The 16,382-nt window shown below is 30.2% G+C and overlaps 2 protein-coding genes across 3 annotated transcripts; both read left to right on the forward strand.

Moving 5' to 3' along the window:
• Positions 1 to 2,270: 2,270 nt before the first annotated feature.
• Positions 2,271 to 5,648, forward strand: LOC100804150 (uncharacterized). 2 transcript variants are annotated; one of them, XR_001386439.3, is made up of 3 exons: positions 2,271 to 2,563; positions 4,433 to 4,558; positions 4,791 to 5,648. XR_001386439.3 is itself a non-coding variant. In XM_006604031.3 (3 exons), exons 1-3 carry the CDS (start codon positions 4,001 to 4,003, stop codon positions 4,815 to 4,817), a joined length of 477 nt encoding a protein of 158 aa, XP_006604094.1. In that variant the 5' UTR covers positions 2,570 to 4,000; the 3' UTR covers positions 4,818 to 5,648. The 2 variants fall into 2 exon arrangements, 1 of the variants encoding a protein (XP_006604094.1); XM_006604031.3 differs by lacking the exon at positions 2,271 to 2,563 and adding an exon at positions 2,570 to 4,324.
• Positions 5,649 to 8,784: 3,136 nt separating this feature from the next.
• On the forward strand, positions 8,785 to 9,920 carry LOC100780631 (TLC domain-containing protein At5g14285). The gene has a single exon (XM_003555077.5). It carries the CDS (start codon positions 9,055 to 9,057, stop codon positions 9,796 to 9,798), a length of 744 nt encoding a protein of 247 aa, XP_003555125.1. The 5' UTR covers positions 8,785 to 9,054; the 3' UTR covers positions 9,799 to 9,920.
• Positions 9,921 to 16,382: the final 6,462 nt, after the last annotated feature.

Genomic DNA, 16,382 nt, shown 5'->3' on the forward strand with positions numbered 1-16,382 from the left:
TATTAATTAATTAAAAATATATTATATATTATTTTAAAAATAATTTTTAAAAATGTTTATTTTAATGTAATAGATTTTGTAAATAAATAGGTATAAGTAAAAGTGCTTTATATTTTTGATTAACTAATAACTATTAAAATAATATTCGGAGTATATTAAATAAGATTTAAAAATATAAAATAAAAACGTTTAAAATTATATGGAAAATACATGCACCTAATTTAAATAGATAACTAATAGTTTATATTTGTGAAGAAAAAAAATTGATTTTATAAAGAATGAAAGTAAGTAATTTCAGATTTATTCTTTGTATATTTTTTCTTCTTTTTTATAAACTAAATTTTTTATCGTGCATGTGCTACGTTGGTGAGAAATAGAAAAGCGATTTAATAATCGCCATTCAAATCAAGCAACTTTCAAGTTCAGTTTTGTTTTGATTTTTGTGTAATAATTTATTTTATTCTCATTTGGGGTAATGATGTTGGAACCCTCAACTCGACAATGAAGTATGCCTAACTCTTTTAGTAATACTAGTACACTACCATCGAATTATTGAATAGAAAGGTACATATTGGGATAACAAAAACTAGTCACTTTCTAGATGATTTGAACCATAAACCATATATATATATATATATATATATATATATATATATATGTCTGAAGTATCATTTGATGGGTAAACTTATGTAGCAGCAGCCTCTTCAATATTCAAACATTGAATTTCAGTTTCAAAATGCCCAATTATTTTACTAGCAAGCTAGTTGCAGGTCGCAAGTCACAAACTTTGATAGGTTTATAGCTCTATTAATTTTTATCCTCGTAAGTTTGTTTAACTCGCTAAACGTTTATGTTTTTCCAATTTTAATTTTTTAGTTTTTTTTCATTTTAATTCATATAAATTTATGTTTTTTTAATTTTAATTCCGTGAAATTAAAGATACAAAAATGAAAAAAAAAATAAAGGAATCAAAATTTTAAAAATAAAAATTTATAGGAACCAACAACAACAATGAAAAAAAAGACTTGCAGAAAACAAAATTAAAAAAACTTACAAACACTAAAAGTAAACAAAAAATTTATTGGGATCAAAATTTAAAAAACAATATGAACTTACGAAAAAAAATATATTTAAGAAAGAAAAACAAATGGATCATTTGCGTGCTCCACATGTGGTTGGCATTAGTCAAATGCGTCCATCCCCCTCTATACCTAATAGTCTAATACCTATATTTATATAAGACTACCACAATAATGTCTTCCTAAGTTATGGCTGTACTTGGATTTAATTATAATATGATTGCTTCCTTCTTTATTAAGTCACATCTTTCGAATGTCTGTTTTTTTTCTTCTTTTTTTTTTTATGTTGGCATTGTTGGTTAAGTTCCACCATATTGTAGTGAAACACATCCATATCTAGTATTTTTTTAAGTAATATCTAGTATTTGATAATATGTTTTTTTATATTTGTGAAAAAGTCATAATTTTTATACTATTTACTAAAATATTAGAAAGAAAATGGTATATACTTTTTTAAATATTTTTTATGTAAAGACTATAGCTAGCAAAACCTTATAACCAAAAAACACATCCTAATTAATTATATTGACACTCCTTCTTTAACCCATCATTGGACATCTAGCCACAATATTATTTAAAAAAATAAAAGAAATAGAAAGAACAAGAGACCTTGAGGGGACTGGACCAAAATCCAAGCAAGAAATCAACTAAAACTACAAAGACAATCCACAACGATTACAAGAAAAACTAAAACTAATGAACAATGGAATAGAATTCCACTATGTCAAGTCATTCCTATTGTCAATACCGTAGTTAGCTAAACTACCAGCACACTAATTACTTTTCCTCTAAATATGAGAAGATTGAAATTTCATGGAAAAACATAATCTAAGGCAACTATTCCACTTGTTTCGGACAAATATATATTTTACGAAAAATTATAAAAGTATCACATTATTCTTATTTTATTTTCATTTTAAAAATTATATATATATATATATATATATATATAGAGAGAGAGAGAGAGAGAGAGAGAGAGGAAATGGTGATCAATTTTTTTATCATTTCATTTATAAATTCTTATAAAAGTAATTGAGGAAAGTTTTATGATAAATTTATTATTACTATTTTAAACTTCTTGCCATGAGATAACGGTATGTTTAATACAAGTAGAATATTGTGTAAAGAGAACAATACAAGACAAACATTTGAGTAACATAACTTTTTATGTTGTGCATTGTTTGATAAACAAGGGACATCACAAGCAAAATAATATAAAACTTACTAAAATACTCATTTTAATATTTTTCTTTTCTTATGAGTTACCCATTTTAATATTAATGTAAGCAATTTTGAGGGTTTCAATTCAAGAAATTCAAGACAACCTTATGCTTTTAGAAGAGTTTGAGGAAGAAGTAAAGAAAACAATTTGGGATTGTGAAACCTCAAAAACTTCTTATTCATTAAAGAAATTTGGGGAATGCTATAGGGAGACATCTTGCGGTTCCTGAAGGACTTCTGTAGACATGGAGTGTTTCCTAGAGGTACCAACTCTTCTTTTATAGCTTTAATTGTCAAATGTGACAACACTTAAGGTTTAAATAATTTAAAACCTATATCGTTGGTAGGTTGTTTGTATAAAATTTTGGCTAAATTATTAGCTAATAGGATGATAATGGTTCTAGGAAAGGTGATTGATAATTGTCAAAGTGCCTTCCTTGGTGAGAGGAAACTTTTATATAGAGTACGTGTGGCTAATGCGGTGATGGAAGATGCAAAGAGAAGGAAAAAATCTTGCTATTTAAAGTAGACTTTGAAAAAGTTTATGATTCTATTTCTCGAGAATTCCTTCTCTATATGCTTCATGGATTAGGATTTTGAGACAGATGGATTAAGTAGATCAAATGATGTCTTGAGTTTACATGGACTTCGGTATTGGTGAATGGAAGTCCTTCACAAGAGTTCAAATGTCACAAGGGACTTCGTCAAGGATACCCCTTGGCTCCTTTCCTCTTTTTAGTGGTGACCGAAGGTTTGAGTGCTTTTATGAGAAATTCAATATCGAAAGGATTGTTTGATGGATATAAAGTGGAATATAAAGATTGTGTTGTTAGCTTGTTGTAATATGCTGGCCACACCATCTTTTTTGGCGAAGTAAGTGGGAAGAACGTCTTCATAATAAAGACTATTCTGAGGATGTTTGAGTTGGTTTTCAATTAAAAGTAAATTTCAAGAGTTGTTTTGGTGCTATTGGGGTGAAAGATGGTGTGATTAAAAGATATGCGGACGTGTTGAATTGTAGAGTTTTATCCTTGCTTTTTGTGTACCTTGGTTTGCCAATTGGTGCAAATCCTAGAAGAAAAAAGACTTGGCTACTAGTAATCCAAAAGTTTTCAAAGAGACTTGCAATATGAAAACACAAACATATTTTCTTTGCCGTAACAATGTGTTTGATTAATTTTGTGTTGTCTTGTGTTCCTCTTTTTTTTTTTTAAATGCCAAAAAAAATGTGTAATATTCTTGTGGGGATCCAAAGAAAATTCTTGTGGGGGAGGGAATAAAGACAATAAAAAATTGTTTGGGTAAGTTGGGAGGATATTTGCAAGAGTAAGAACTAGGGAGGCTTAGGAGTTACAAATTTATTGTTGTTCAATGAGGCTTTATTGGGGAAAATGGAGGTGGTCTCTTTTTCATCAAGAGGGAAGTTTGTGGAGTGAGGTGTTAATACCAAAGTATGATGGTTGGAAAGGTCTAGTGAGGGAGGGTGAGCTTTTGCGGGAATCATTGTGGTGGAAGGACTTGAAAAGAATTTGTGGAGGAAATAGTAGAGAGAAATGGTTCGATGAGGGGATTGAGTGGAAAACAGGGCAAGGTGAAAAGATTAGATTTTGGCTAGATGAGTGGATAGATGGAAATTGGTTGGCCAATTTTTTCCTAGATTGTACTTTATTTCGAATCAAAAAGAGGATGTGGTTTGTGAGATGGGTTGTTGGAGGTTGGATAGATGGGTTTGGAAGTTAAATTGGAGAAGAGAGACTTTTGAGTGGGAACTTCTCGAGCAATTGCAAATACTCTTAAATTCTGTACAGATACTTAGTAATGAGTTGGATTCATGGGTTTGGCAAAATTGCAATTCTGGAAAATACTCTACAAACTGGGCTTATAAACTGTTGTTGGAAGATGATGGTATGGTAATCCCAAGTGATATTTTCTCATTGGCGTGGAGGCTAAGAAGGATACCAAACAAAGTGGCGTTCTTACTTTGGAGGGCTTTCAAGGATCGACTGCCAACTAAAGATAATTTAGTAAGAAGAAATGTTATTGATCATAATGCTGACTTGCTTTGTTGCTTTTGCCATCTTCATGGGGAGACAGCTCAACATATCTTTCTGACATGCCCTATGATTTGGCAGCTATGGCTTCAATGCCATTCTTGGATGCTTCCTTCAATGTCAACAATACTTTCAGCATCTTTGGAGAGCCATTTCAATCAGTTTTCGGGTTTGGGAAGGTCAAAAAGTGCAACGGAATTTGGTCAGGTAATTTGGAGTGCTTTGATCTTTTGTATTTGGAAGTCTAGAAATAATAACATTTTTAGAAAATCTCAAATAGTCCATAGTTCTCTGATTGAAGATGTCACGTTTCATGCTTGGTCCTGGCTACATAATAAGCAACATGGTTTTAAATATACTTTTGCTATGTGGTCAAGCAATATACTTTTGCTCTTGGGCCATGGTTATTAATGTGGATTCTTATGGTTTTTGTCTTTAGGGCTTTATATGCAGGGGATATTGGTGATTGGCGCATGAGGATACTTCCTACACCCTTGTTCTTTTTTAATTGTTGGATTTTTATTTCTATTTATCAGTCATTTTAAAGTTTAAGATTACGTTAATTATTATTTATCGTGGAGTGGAATGAAAAAAAAATGTAAAAATAAAAAAATTTACAATTATTTTATTACAATTAAGAAAATTTATTATATTTCTTAGTTTTATGGAGTATTCCAAAAAACATTCCAGAATATCTCTCCTTTATGGAGTACCCAATCCAGATTGTAAGAGAGACATTTATTCGATATGAATAAAAAAGAAAAAAACGCACACAAACAAACAAACCCACTTACCTTCAGTGCATGGTTGGTCTGTGGGGTCTTCACCTTCTCTGACATGCAGTGTGGTGAGGCGAGGGGCGACAATGGTGTGTCACCTTCTTTGGCTCTTTCGACCAACAGGGCTACGATACTAGGACGTTGTTGTGACCGGATGGTGAGTGCGACGAGGTGGAAGGGTTTGGGGGTGCACAACTACGTTTTGAGAAAGGTATGGAGTGTTAGGGTATTACATCAACATTAGTGAAGGGTAAAAAAGCATTTGTTCAGCGTGTAAATTATTTCCTAGGAGATGCAGGAACCAAAAAATGGGGTGCCTTAAAAAATTGCCTCAATTTAGGTTGTCCAACTTATTCAGCAAAAGCCCAATGCAGGCCCACACATGCCTTTTTTTAAGGGCATTACTATTGGCCCTACCAACCAAGAATAATTATCAAATTATCCTTCTTCACCCCCACCCCACCCAAAATACTCCCTCCTTCCCTTCCCTTCTTTCATTCTCCCCTTCCTCTTTTCCTTTCTTCATTCATTCATTCACTCTCCTTTCCATCTCTTCACTCTTTGCACTAACTGTTGAAGGTTTTTTTTTTTTTTCATTTTCATTTTCCGTTGTGCATTTTTGCATAATAGAATCATAATTCTATTTTTTTTTTCCAGATTTTTGGTTATACAACAAAATCACGGTTTCATTGTGTAACACATTTGTAACACGAAAAAATTATGATTTTATTGTGTAATAATTTGTATAACAAACGGAATCATTATTCTATTGTGTACTTGTGTTAGACTTAAAACATATGTCAAACTATTTAAATAACAAGAAAAAATATATAGCGGAAGTGTAATTTTATTACACTGAAATCTTACTTCTACTGTATTATTTTTTCTAGAAAAAAATATACAAGGGAAATGAGATTTTGTTGTGCCCTGGTGTGAATAGAATCTCACTTTCATTGTAAATTATGTATTTAGCCCTTCTTGCACAACAAAATTACCATTCTGTCATGCATTTGAATGATGGTAAGGGGCCAATAACAAATTTAAATGGAATGAGTAGCAACTCTCCCTTTTCAAACTAAGATGGGCTAACTTGTGAGTCATGGGCCAAATGTGCTAGTTTATCAGCCCGCATTTTTTAATTTTAATTTTTAACTTTGAAATTTTTTTGAACAAAAACAAAATTGTAGACTTCTATAACCCAACTATTGATAAGTCTATGCACAAATTGAAAAGGTTAACCTAGATAAATATGCTCGACAAATAACAAACTATCATTAAAAAAATTCTAAAAACATTGTATTTTTTTTAAAGAAAAGTTCAAAAGACTCGGTTGGTCAATCCTATATCTGCCCAACTTGAGCAAAAAAAATAAAATGATTAGACATAATTGCGATACAATTTAAAGGAGAACTTTATTTGCACTATTTTATTTTTCCTTTCCACCCTTCCATTTTTTAATTTTGTTGAAAATATCTTTTTCTGGAAACTAATTTTCTATAAGATATATTTGAAAATTCTGTAAAAAATTTGAAAATATGTGAACGTCCAGAAACTAATTTCTAAATTTAGTTTTATAATATTTCAGAATTTAGTTTCTAGAATATTATAAAAATAATTATATTATGAAATTTAGTTTCTAGAATAGATAATATGTTATTGGATTCCAAAAATTTAGTTTCAGAAATGTTATGAAATATTGACAATTCCATAAACTAAATTCTGAAATAGATTTAATTAAAATTTTTGCTATTAAATGTATGCAATTAAAATTATTTTTCGGTTACCAATTCGTCAATAAGAACCCTCTTTTTTCCTTCTCAATTTGTTGCGCTTATTGCAGCTTTCAATTATGTAGCCACTTTTCAAATTTGTGCCGCTACAACACCTCTGCACTTCCTAAATAGCAACTTTGTTAACATTTCTCATGTACATATCAAACCAATACATTTGTCATTTACATATCAAACCAATACAAGCTCTCTATCACTAATGGATCAAATTAAAATATATTAAATCTCTAATTGAAGTTGTTCATCATGAAAATTCTCATATGATTTTTATATTAGGCGGGATCATCAAGATTAATTTTATCATGAGATATAAAGTGATTTGGATGATCAAGGTGAAAGAAAAAGAAAAAATATCATAAGTTTAATCTCTGATTATTTTTTTTGTATAAAAAAAGGAAGTATTTATGCACTCTTCGATAAAGATTAATCATGGCTTTCTATTAAAGCTACCTCGTAATTAATAATACCATGATTAAAAAAAGAAAACTAATCTAGACCAATAGACTATAGCTAATGAACATACGCCACTTAGTTTTTAATTCAGCTTAGACCTCTTATATGTAGGAATGTGCATAAATGCTTCACATCCGATAACTCATAGATGATCATAAGAAACATTCATACCTAACCAAAGCTTTTTTGACACTTCATATTGCGAGGGCACACATGGTGAAAGATTTGGATGAGCACAACTCATCTTTATTATTTGTCCGCATACATTTTAATTTCTTAATTTCCGTGCTCAACTGAGGCCTTAAATTGCTTTAAGCACATTCAAAATAACATATGCACTCTTCAAGATGTAAATTAAATCCCCAAGTCTTTGTTGAATGGTCATCAATGAACGCCACAAAATATGCGTTGCCACCATGCATTCTTGTTTGTGTAGGGCTTCATAAATAAAAAAGCACCAAATAAAGAATTTTTTTAGTTCATTATTGAGTGAGTGACTCATGAAAAAACTCTATTATGTTTCCTTATAAAAGAAGAACCACACTTACGCAAATGCGAGTTTCTCATTCGAGACAACACATCCCTTTTGACTAGCCCAACCATGAACCATGCCTTTCTCATTCACGTAACACAACTTTTTTTTTTTTTTTGAAAGAATGTAACACAACTTTTGATGTCATAACTTCTTTATACACATGGACTTATGGATTGAATTTTCAATCACATAGGAAATAATTATCTATTAACTATACCACATTATATTATAGTTTATTTGAATAAAATCAAAGAATCAATGAAAACAGAAAATGGTGATGAAGATGTGTTTGGTAGAATTTCTGAAAACATTCTCAGTGAAAATGAAAACAGGAAACAACCAGAAATAAAAACAATAAATTTTCATTTTCAGTTGAAAACATAAACCTTATTTCGGGTAGAATGAAATTGCGATAACAATCAATGTAATTTTAAGTAAATCTAAAAATACAAAAAGACAAGAAGTCAATAATATCATAAATTTTCAGTATTTTTATTTTATAAAAACAAAAAATAAGAAGTCAAATCAAACATATTTTCATAATTTTAATCTTTTAAAAATAAAAATAATTTTCAAAAAATAATAATAAAAAATAAAAACAGAAAATGAAAATACAAACCAAACACAAACACACCAAAGTGATTGTTTCTCATTATAAATCTAATTCAAACACAATGTTAGTCAAAGTCAACTACTCCTACTACTCTATTAGTAAATATAAGTAAAATATAAAAATAAATTTAAAACATTTTAAGATTCTTGCACAAGTTGATGTCGTGGAGTAGTTATCAACTGTTGATACAAGCAATATAAGTTTGTCTCTTTTAATCAATTAGTTTAAGATTTAAATTCTGATTAATTTTTGAATATCAAATAAATTATGTTAGAAAGAAACTATTTTATATAAATATCAGGGTAAAAAAAAAAAAATCGTGCAGCCGTTGAACAATACCAAACGGAGTTCACTTTTTCTCACCAACCCTACAAAAACCGTTGATCCCCCTCCCACCACCTTCTCCTCTTCTTTCATCTCTCACTTTTTCTGCTCTTCTTTTTCCACAAAACCCCACCAACAAGACATGCCCAAAACTCATCCTTATATACATTCTTCCAGTCTCCCAATCACCAAAACCAAACCAAAAAAAAATGGAAACTCTTGTGCCAAAATTCTTCTTATTATTCCTCTTCGTTTACCTCTTCGGCTACTTCATCATCTTCCGCAAGTGGAGCCCCAAGATCCGACCCGAAGCCTCCAGCTGTTTCATTTCCATCTTCCACGGCACTCCGGCGACGCTCCTCGCCGCCGCTGCAATCCTCTCCGCCGCAGACCGAGGCTTCGCCGCCGAAAACACGAAATTCCAGAGCCTCGTGCTGGACTTCAGCGTCGCCTACTTCGCCGCCGACCTCCTCCACCTCGCCGTCTTCTTCGCCGGCGCTGGGGACCTCCCCTTCGTCATCCACCACCTCGCCACGCTCTTCGTGCTTCTCACGTGCCGCCATGCGGCCTCGCGCGGGGCGGTGGCGGTGCTTGCCCTCCTTGCCCTCGCCGAGGTCACCAGCGCGTTGCAGAACACGTGGGCCCTGGCGCGTGTGCGGAGGAGCAATTGCTCCTCCTCCACACACGTGGCGACGGCATGCGACGCCGCGCTGGCGTTGCCGTTTTATGGGTTGTATTCGATTGTACGAGGTTTGTTGGGGCCTTACGTTGTTTTCAGAATGGTGGTGTTTTATTCGGGTGGAGGCGCTGAGGGTGCTATTGCCACATGGGTTTGGGTTTCTTGGGTTGTTGTGGTGTCCATGGCCATTGCTGGGAGCGTTGCGTGGGTTTCGAATCTCTGGGTTGAAGTGTACAGAGAAAGGTCGAGGAAAGTTGAGGAGAAAATTAGATAGTGGCGTGGTTATTGAATTTTTGGTTTTTGGGTGTTAGCAACTAAATCCTTGCATGTTGTGTCAAATGTTTGTATTTATTTGTTCTCTGAATAAATATTTTGGGTATGATCAACATAGAGTAATTATAGAGGAATTAAATACATATACTTCCTCGTACGACTGAGAAATGACAATTAATCGAATCAACTTCAATATAAATTGAGGAGTGACAATTAATCGAATCACATGAATCAAATGTGAAGAATTTAAGTTAAAATTGAGTTTGATAAATAAATAAGCTGAAATTATATGTGTATAACTTTCACTCATTATTATATCATTTAATAATTTTTAATTGAATAATAATATTTTCTTAAAATCTATTATTGGATTTTGAAAATTCCTTTTATATAAATAATATATATAATTTCATATTCATTCAAAATTATTCGTTATTTTATTCATATAAATTAAAAATGAAGTAATATAATTTTTTTAAAAATATATTAAAATATGATCATTTAATTACTTTTTTATTGTTGTTTAATTTTGACAAAATTTGAAACAAATAATCTTGGTAGTATGTAGATATAATTCAATGGTTAGATCGATAAAAATCATATTGCATATTAAGTTATAGAATTGTGTAGTAATTGCTTAAATTATTTATAGTTAATATATTTTATATTATTAAATTGATATAATTAATTTCATATTAATTTTATTGTACAAAATAAATGAATAAATTAATAAAAGTAAGTAAGATAATTAGTTTTAAGTCAAAGTTGCTTGTGAGTTTAAATTAAGTTAACTTCAAGTCAAAAATAAATATTCATATCTTACTTTAGTCAAGTTGCAAGATGGGTCATTTCTTATTGAGCTAGACCAAACTCAACTCATTTCCCGTCCTACTTCCTCATTCCTAAATATAAAAGGTTTATAAATAATTAATATGAAAAATATAAATATTTTTATATTATCATCCAATTATAAATTATCATAAATGATAAATTTATTAACTTTTATAATAATTACCTTAAAAATTATACATTTGTGATTAGATGATAAGGCAAAACTGTTTTACATTGTCAATCCATAATTGTTAAACTAAATTCATCTTTACTAAAAAAATAATTGATTTAGTAACTAACATTACATTTATTTGTAACTATATTTTTTAAAAAAGGTATCATAAAATTATTAAGATTAAATATATTACATTTCTTAATTTTTTCCATTTAAATAATTAATACAAGAGGTTATAAGATTGGTTTGGTGGTGGAGGGAGAAGGGAAATGAAAAGAAAGAGGTCTTGGGCTCATATCTCTTCACTAACAAATTAACAATTAATATTTTTTGATAAAAACTCAAATAATTAATGTTTGGAGAGAAAATAAAAATAGTGAAAGAAAGAGAGGGGCTTGAAAAACAATTTTCTCAAGTGTTGGTTTTAAGAACTTGTGCGTCCAAATGTGTGTTCAAAGAAAATCAAGAGAAACAAGCTAAAGCTTAGAGAGAGAGAGATAATATAAATACTTGATTTATACTAGTTCACTTAAACTTTTAAGTTGCATCCAGTTCTCCTTCAAATCCTTGAAGGATTCCAGTAACCAAAATTGATTCCAAAAAATCATTCTATCTTGCCACTTATGGCTTACTCAAAAATTTTGTAGGCTACTTCTGACACACTCTCAATTTTCTCCTAAGATTAATAAACACACAAATATTGTTTTATCATTAAATCACTTCTATCTTTCCAAACAATAGTTTGATGAAATACAATTCAAATCAACTCTCACAAAGAGGATATATAATAAAGAACAAATTACAAAGAACTTTATAAAGCAAATGATTGTACACTTAACACTTGTGTATGATCATCCAAAGACTTGTAACAAAGCAAAGGCAAAGCTTAACTTTTCACAATTTTAGTAGTCTTTCTCTGTTGTGCCTTTTTCTCTCTCTCTATATATATAGGCTTCAAGGAATATGATTGTTGTGGAATATTGAGCCTTTGTTGACGGCAGCAGTAACGATCGAAGCAGCGGCGATCATGTTAGTGGTGACCACAATGATTATAGCGGCGATCGCGGTGGTGGTTAAGTAACAATGATAATAGTCATGTTGGTGGTGGTAGCGGTTGACGATCATGGTGGTGATATGTTTGAGATATTTCAGGATGTTATAAATTAAATCTTCAAGGTTGTGGTTCTATTTGATAAAATCTATTAAAGATTTTGTGGTTATGTTTTAATCCTAACATTTCATTTTAATCTAATAGTTGAGATTGATCATTCTCATTCTCAAATAAGATGACCTTTTTGTATGATATGTTCTCTCTCTCTCTCTCTCTCTCTCTCTCTCTCTCTCTCTCTCTCTCTATATATATATATATATATATATATATATATATATATATATATATATCAAATTACACTTATGTAACTTTGACCAACTATTGCATTGTTCAATAATTTTCATTAAATAAACAAGTTGGACATGAGCCTTCTCGAATTTTTTCGTTCTCTCACAATTAGTACAGATGCTACATTACAACTTGAGTGGAAAGAGAAAGGGAACAAATAGTAGTGCCATTTTTGGTGACACATTTTACTACTCATACTTTCAATGGTCTACATGGAATATGCTTTTTTATGTCCTACCTTAGTTTACACTTAAAATTCAAAGATTAACAAATCAAATTTAAGAGAGAATAAACAAGAATAAAAAGATACATAACTTTTTTTAGCACAAATCAACCTTGTAATGCGTACACGTGTATAAAGAGAACATTGGATGATAGGAAACTTATATAAAATATTTGTGTATGTTTTTTTTTTCCAATTTGGATACTCAAAAGAACCCAATACTTTGAATGTTGGTTTACCCAAACTCTTGGAAACTTGTATAGTTATAACGATACTTCGAATGTTGGTTTTCCCAGACTCTTGGAAACTTGTATAGTTATAACGCATTAGACGCTAGATAAACTTTTAAGCAAAACAAGTTAAGAGTTATATTGTATAATAGATATGCATGATTAGAGCAAATCATAAGTCAAGGATTCCAATACCAAAGATTCCTTGGATGCTAGTATTCTTGTAATACTTAATGAAATCCATTAGTCCATCAAATTTTAATACATTTGTTATCATCAAAATCATAGAGATTTTGAGGGGTTAGCCATTGTCCAATGTCTTTGATTCTAACAAACAAAAATCTTTAATTTTCCAATTCTCACAAGAGAGAGAGAGAGAATTCATAGCATTTATTATTTATGGATTAAAATAATTAGGGGTATTTTAGTAAAAAATAATTAATGCAAGAAATAATAAAAAAAATCTTCTAAAAAGGGAACAAAGAAATTTCAAAATAGTGTTATGTATTGAGGGACGAAGGGAGTAATATGAAGATGTATTGGTTAAAGTAAAAGAATTTAAGATTTTTAAAGCACTAATAAGTTGTTTGTGGATTGAAAGAGCATTTGAAAAAGAATTATTTAATGATATTCTTTTATTATTAATAATAATTTATTATAATATATATATATATATATATATATATATATATAAATTGTTATTAACTTATTATTATTATTGATAATTTTGTTTGAGTTGAATATGATTCATCATGGCCAACATAAAAATTTTAAAATAGTATTTTAGATTTAGGGGCAAAGAAGGGAGTAAGAGGAAGAAGATGTATTAGTTAAAGTCAAAGAATTTAAGATTTTTAAAGTACTAATAAGTTGTTTGTAGATTGTGTGGGCATTTGAAAATTAAAAGAATTACTTATAATGATATTCTTTTATTAATAATAAATATTTGATTATAATATATACTTAGCGGTAAAATTATTCATTCAAATGTTTAATGCAAGTGCATATCTAGAACTTAAACTCAAAATGAATTTAAAAAAACTTCACATCAATTAATTCACGCATTTGGTGGTTACTTTTATCCCTTAATTACCAACATCATTTGCAAATTATATGTGTGAGATTGTTCCTTGTAATAAAATCAACCTTAAGACGTAGCAACTCCATTGCATTCCACTTTGTCACTTATACATTTTCATTAGCAATGAGCACCTATCAAAAATTTGTCTTCCCTTTTTTAATGCAGGTTGACTGAAGAGAAGATTGTAGATATGACTTTTTGAAACCATTTTGTTATGATTTTTTTATAGCACCTTATAAACTTATACATACATCTTAGGAGGGATAAAGGATGGTTTGCCCTACCTTTTGAGTATTATCTTTTTAGGCATCAATACAATAAAATTGCTTTCTAGCTAAACCTATGGCTAATCTAACGTTGGAATGAAATTTCTCGAAAAATTAAATGAAATATTTTTTTTATTGTTTTCTAGAAGTCTTTTATAAATGTAAAATTAATACTATTTGTTTATATGTTTTTAGATTTCTCACAATTCCAACCGTCTACTTTTATCTCATTTTCTGTAAATTTTAACGTTAGATGTTCACAATTCCTCATCAACTAGTCTCACGTCATCATTTATTTTGAATAGAGAAGATATAAGTTGAGTTAGATCGTTAAGGAAGAAAAGAAGAAGAGAAAGATCACGTGTTTAATTTTCTCTACTAACAAAACTAACATTTGTTTATAAAAAAAATATTTTAAACAGAGGACATAAAAGAACAGTTAAAAAAAGTGATTGTCTTAACAATCTCTTGTGCTTAAAATATGTATTTTATTCCTATAAATATTGAAAAGTTTGAAATCCGTCCCTTCAAAATTTTCAGTATGATTTTCATCCTTGTAAAATTGAAATATATTATTTTTTTGTCTAGAGCTAGGATTGAACGAATTCAAGCCTACTTGAAATTTTTTAAAGATTAAATTATAAGATAAAATATATTTTTTGTCCCTATAAATATCAAAATATTTGGAATCCGTGCCTGCAAAATTTTGAGTCACTTTTTTTGTCCTCGAAAAATTGAAATACGAACCTACATCTCACTCTTTCGTTGGTTCCATTGATGACTATGTAAGTGAGTGATTTTTGGGGTTAAAAACTGTCACAAAATGCTGAAAAAAAAACTCCCACAAATTTTTAAATCCTTTTTCTAACCTCCTTCTTCCCTAACTTCATCTTCTTCGAATTTAAAAAACATTTTTTTTTCTTTTTTCTTTTTAAATGTTCTGTTCAACTGCAATGGCTAGCACCACCTTATTGACCTTGCCATCTTCTTCTTTCTCTGAATTCCCCTCCCTTTAAAAAATCTAACACCTCCACTCTCAAACGTCGTCGACAAACTCAACAACCTGGCTTCCGAATTCAGCTCTCTCTCGGATTAGCCTGGTGGACGAAGAAGATGAAAAAAGTTAGGGAAGAAGAAATTAGAAATTTATGTGTTTTTTCCTACATTTTGTGGCGGTTTTTAACCCCCAAAAATTACTCACTCCATAGCCATCAATGGAATGAATGAAAGAGTGACATATAGGTTCAGATACGTCCGGACCAAAAAATAATAGATTTTAATTTTTTGAGGACAAAAGAAAGATTCAAATTTTTTGCAGGGATGGATTCCAAACATTTCAATATTTATAGGGATGGAAAACATATTTTAACCTATAATTTAATTTTTTAAAAATGTCATGTAGGCTCGGATTTGTCCAAGCCTAGCTTCGGGCCAAAAAACAACACATTTCAATTTTACAATGATGAAAAATATATACCAAAAATTTTCCAGGGACAGATTTCGAACTTTTTGATATTTATAGGAACGAAAAACATATTTTAGTCATCTCTTATTGACATGCAAAGTCAATGGACTGCCAACCTCATTAATTAACATTGTTACTTGACAACAAAAACTAAAATAAAAAATATGTATTTTATAGGGACCAAAAGGTTATTTAAGCCAATAATTTTAAAGAGTGCTAGTAATACTCTCTAATATTATACTTCTTCTTTTGATACATTCTCTATTATTAATTAAATTTATTAAAAATTCTAAATTATAAATGAGAATCTTTAAATAAAAAATATGAGTAGTTTTTAATAAATTCAACTAGAAAGTTTATTTATAAAATATATTAGAGAATATATTGATCCAGACCCAAATAATTGAACCAGACCAATGTTTGATCTCTATTCTTATTACTGGCTCATATTGTTTTTATATTTCTTCCTATTTAACATCGAACTAAGAACAGGCCCAAATGCCAATTAATTGAACCAGACCAATGTTTGATCTCTATTCAGTAGAGACCAATTAAGTTGGGCAATGTTGCAGTCAAGTTTCAGAATATTTGAATTTTAGACTGGAAGGGCTCTGAGAATTGCTATTCTCAATCCATTTTTGCTATTGATACTCCAATATGCATGAAAATAAAATTATTTCCAAAATACTCTTTTAACGGAAATAGATTTTCACATAATTGTGTTTCTGTTGTGTAAGAGGACGTGAAAAAAAAATACACAACAAAAATACATTTCATTTATTATTCAGAAAAAAAATCTCATTTTTCATTTATTTTGTTCAAAATAATTTACATCAAAAGTTTATACAAAATGTGCTTAAAAGGAAAACAAATCTTGCTTGTTTCCAAAAATTAATCAAAGCCAAACATGCTATA

Source organism: Glycine max, chromosome 19 (assembly GCF_000004515.6).
Source record: "Glycine max cultivar Williams 82 chromosome 19, Glycine_max_v4.0, whole genome shotgun sequence".
NCBI classification, from domain to species: domain Eukaryota; kingdom Viridiplantae; phylum Streptophyta; class Magnoliopsida; order Fabales; family Fabaceae; genus Glycine; species Glycine max.

Bases quoted from the DNA above. Each gene is read 5' to 3' on its own strand.
- LOC100780631 (XM_003555077.5), top strand. From the start codon at position 9,055: ATGGAAACTCTTGTGCCAAAATTCTTCTTATTATTCCTCTTCGTTTAC.
- LOC100804150 (XM_006604031.3), top strand. From the start codon at position 4,001: ATGGGTTGTTGGAGGTTGGATAGATGGGTTTGGAAGTTAAATTGGAGA. The intron at 4,325-4,432 runs GTAAGAAGAAAT...ATGATTTGGCAG, and splicing joins TGCCAACTAAAGATAATTTA to CTATGGCTTCAATGCCATTC. The intron at 4,559-4,790 runs GTAATTTGGAGT...TTTTGTCTTTAG, and splicing joins GTGCAACGGAATTTGGTCAG to GGCTTTATATGCAGGGGATA.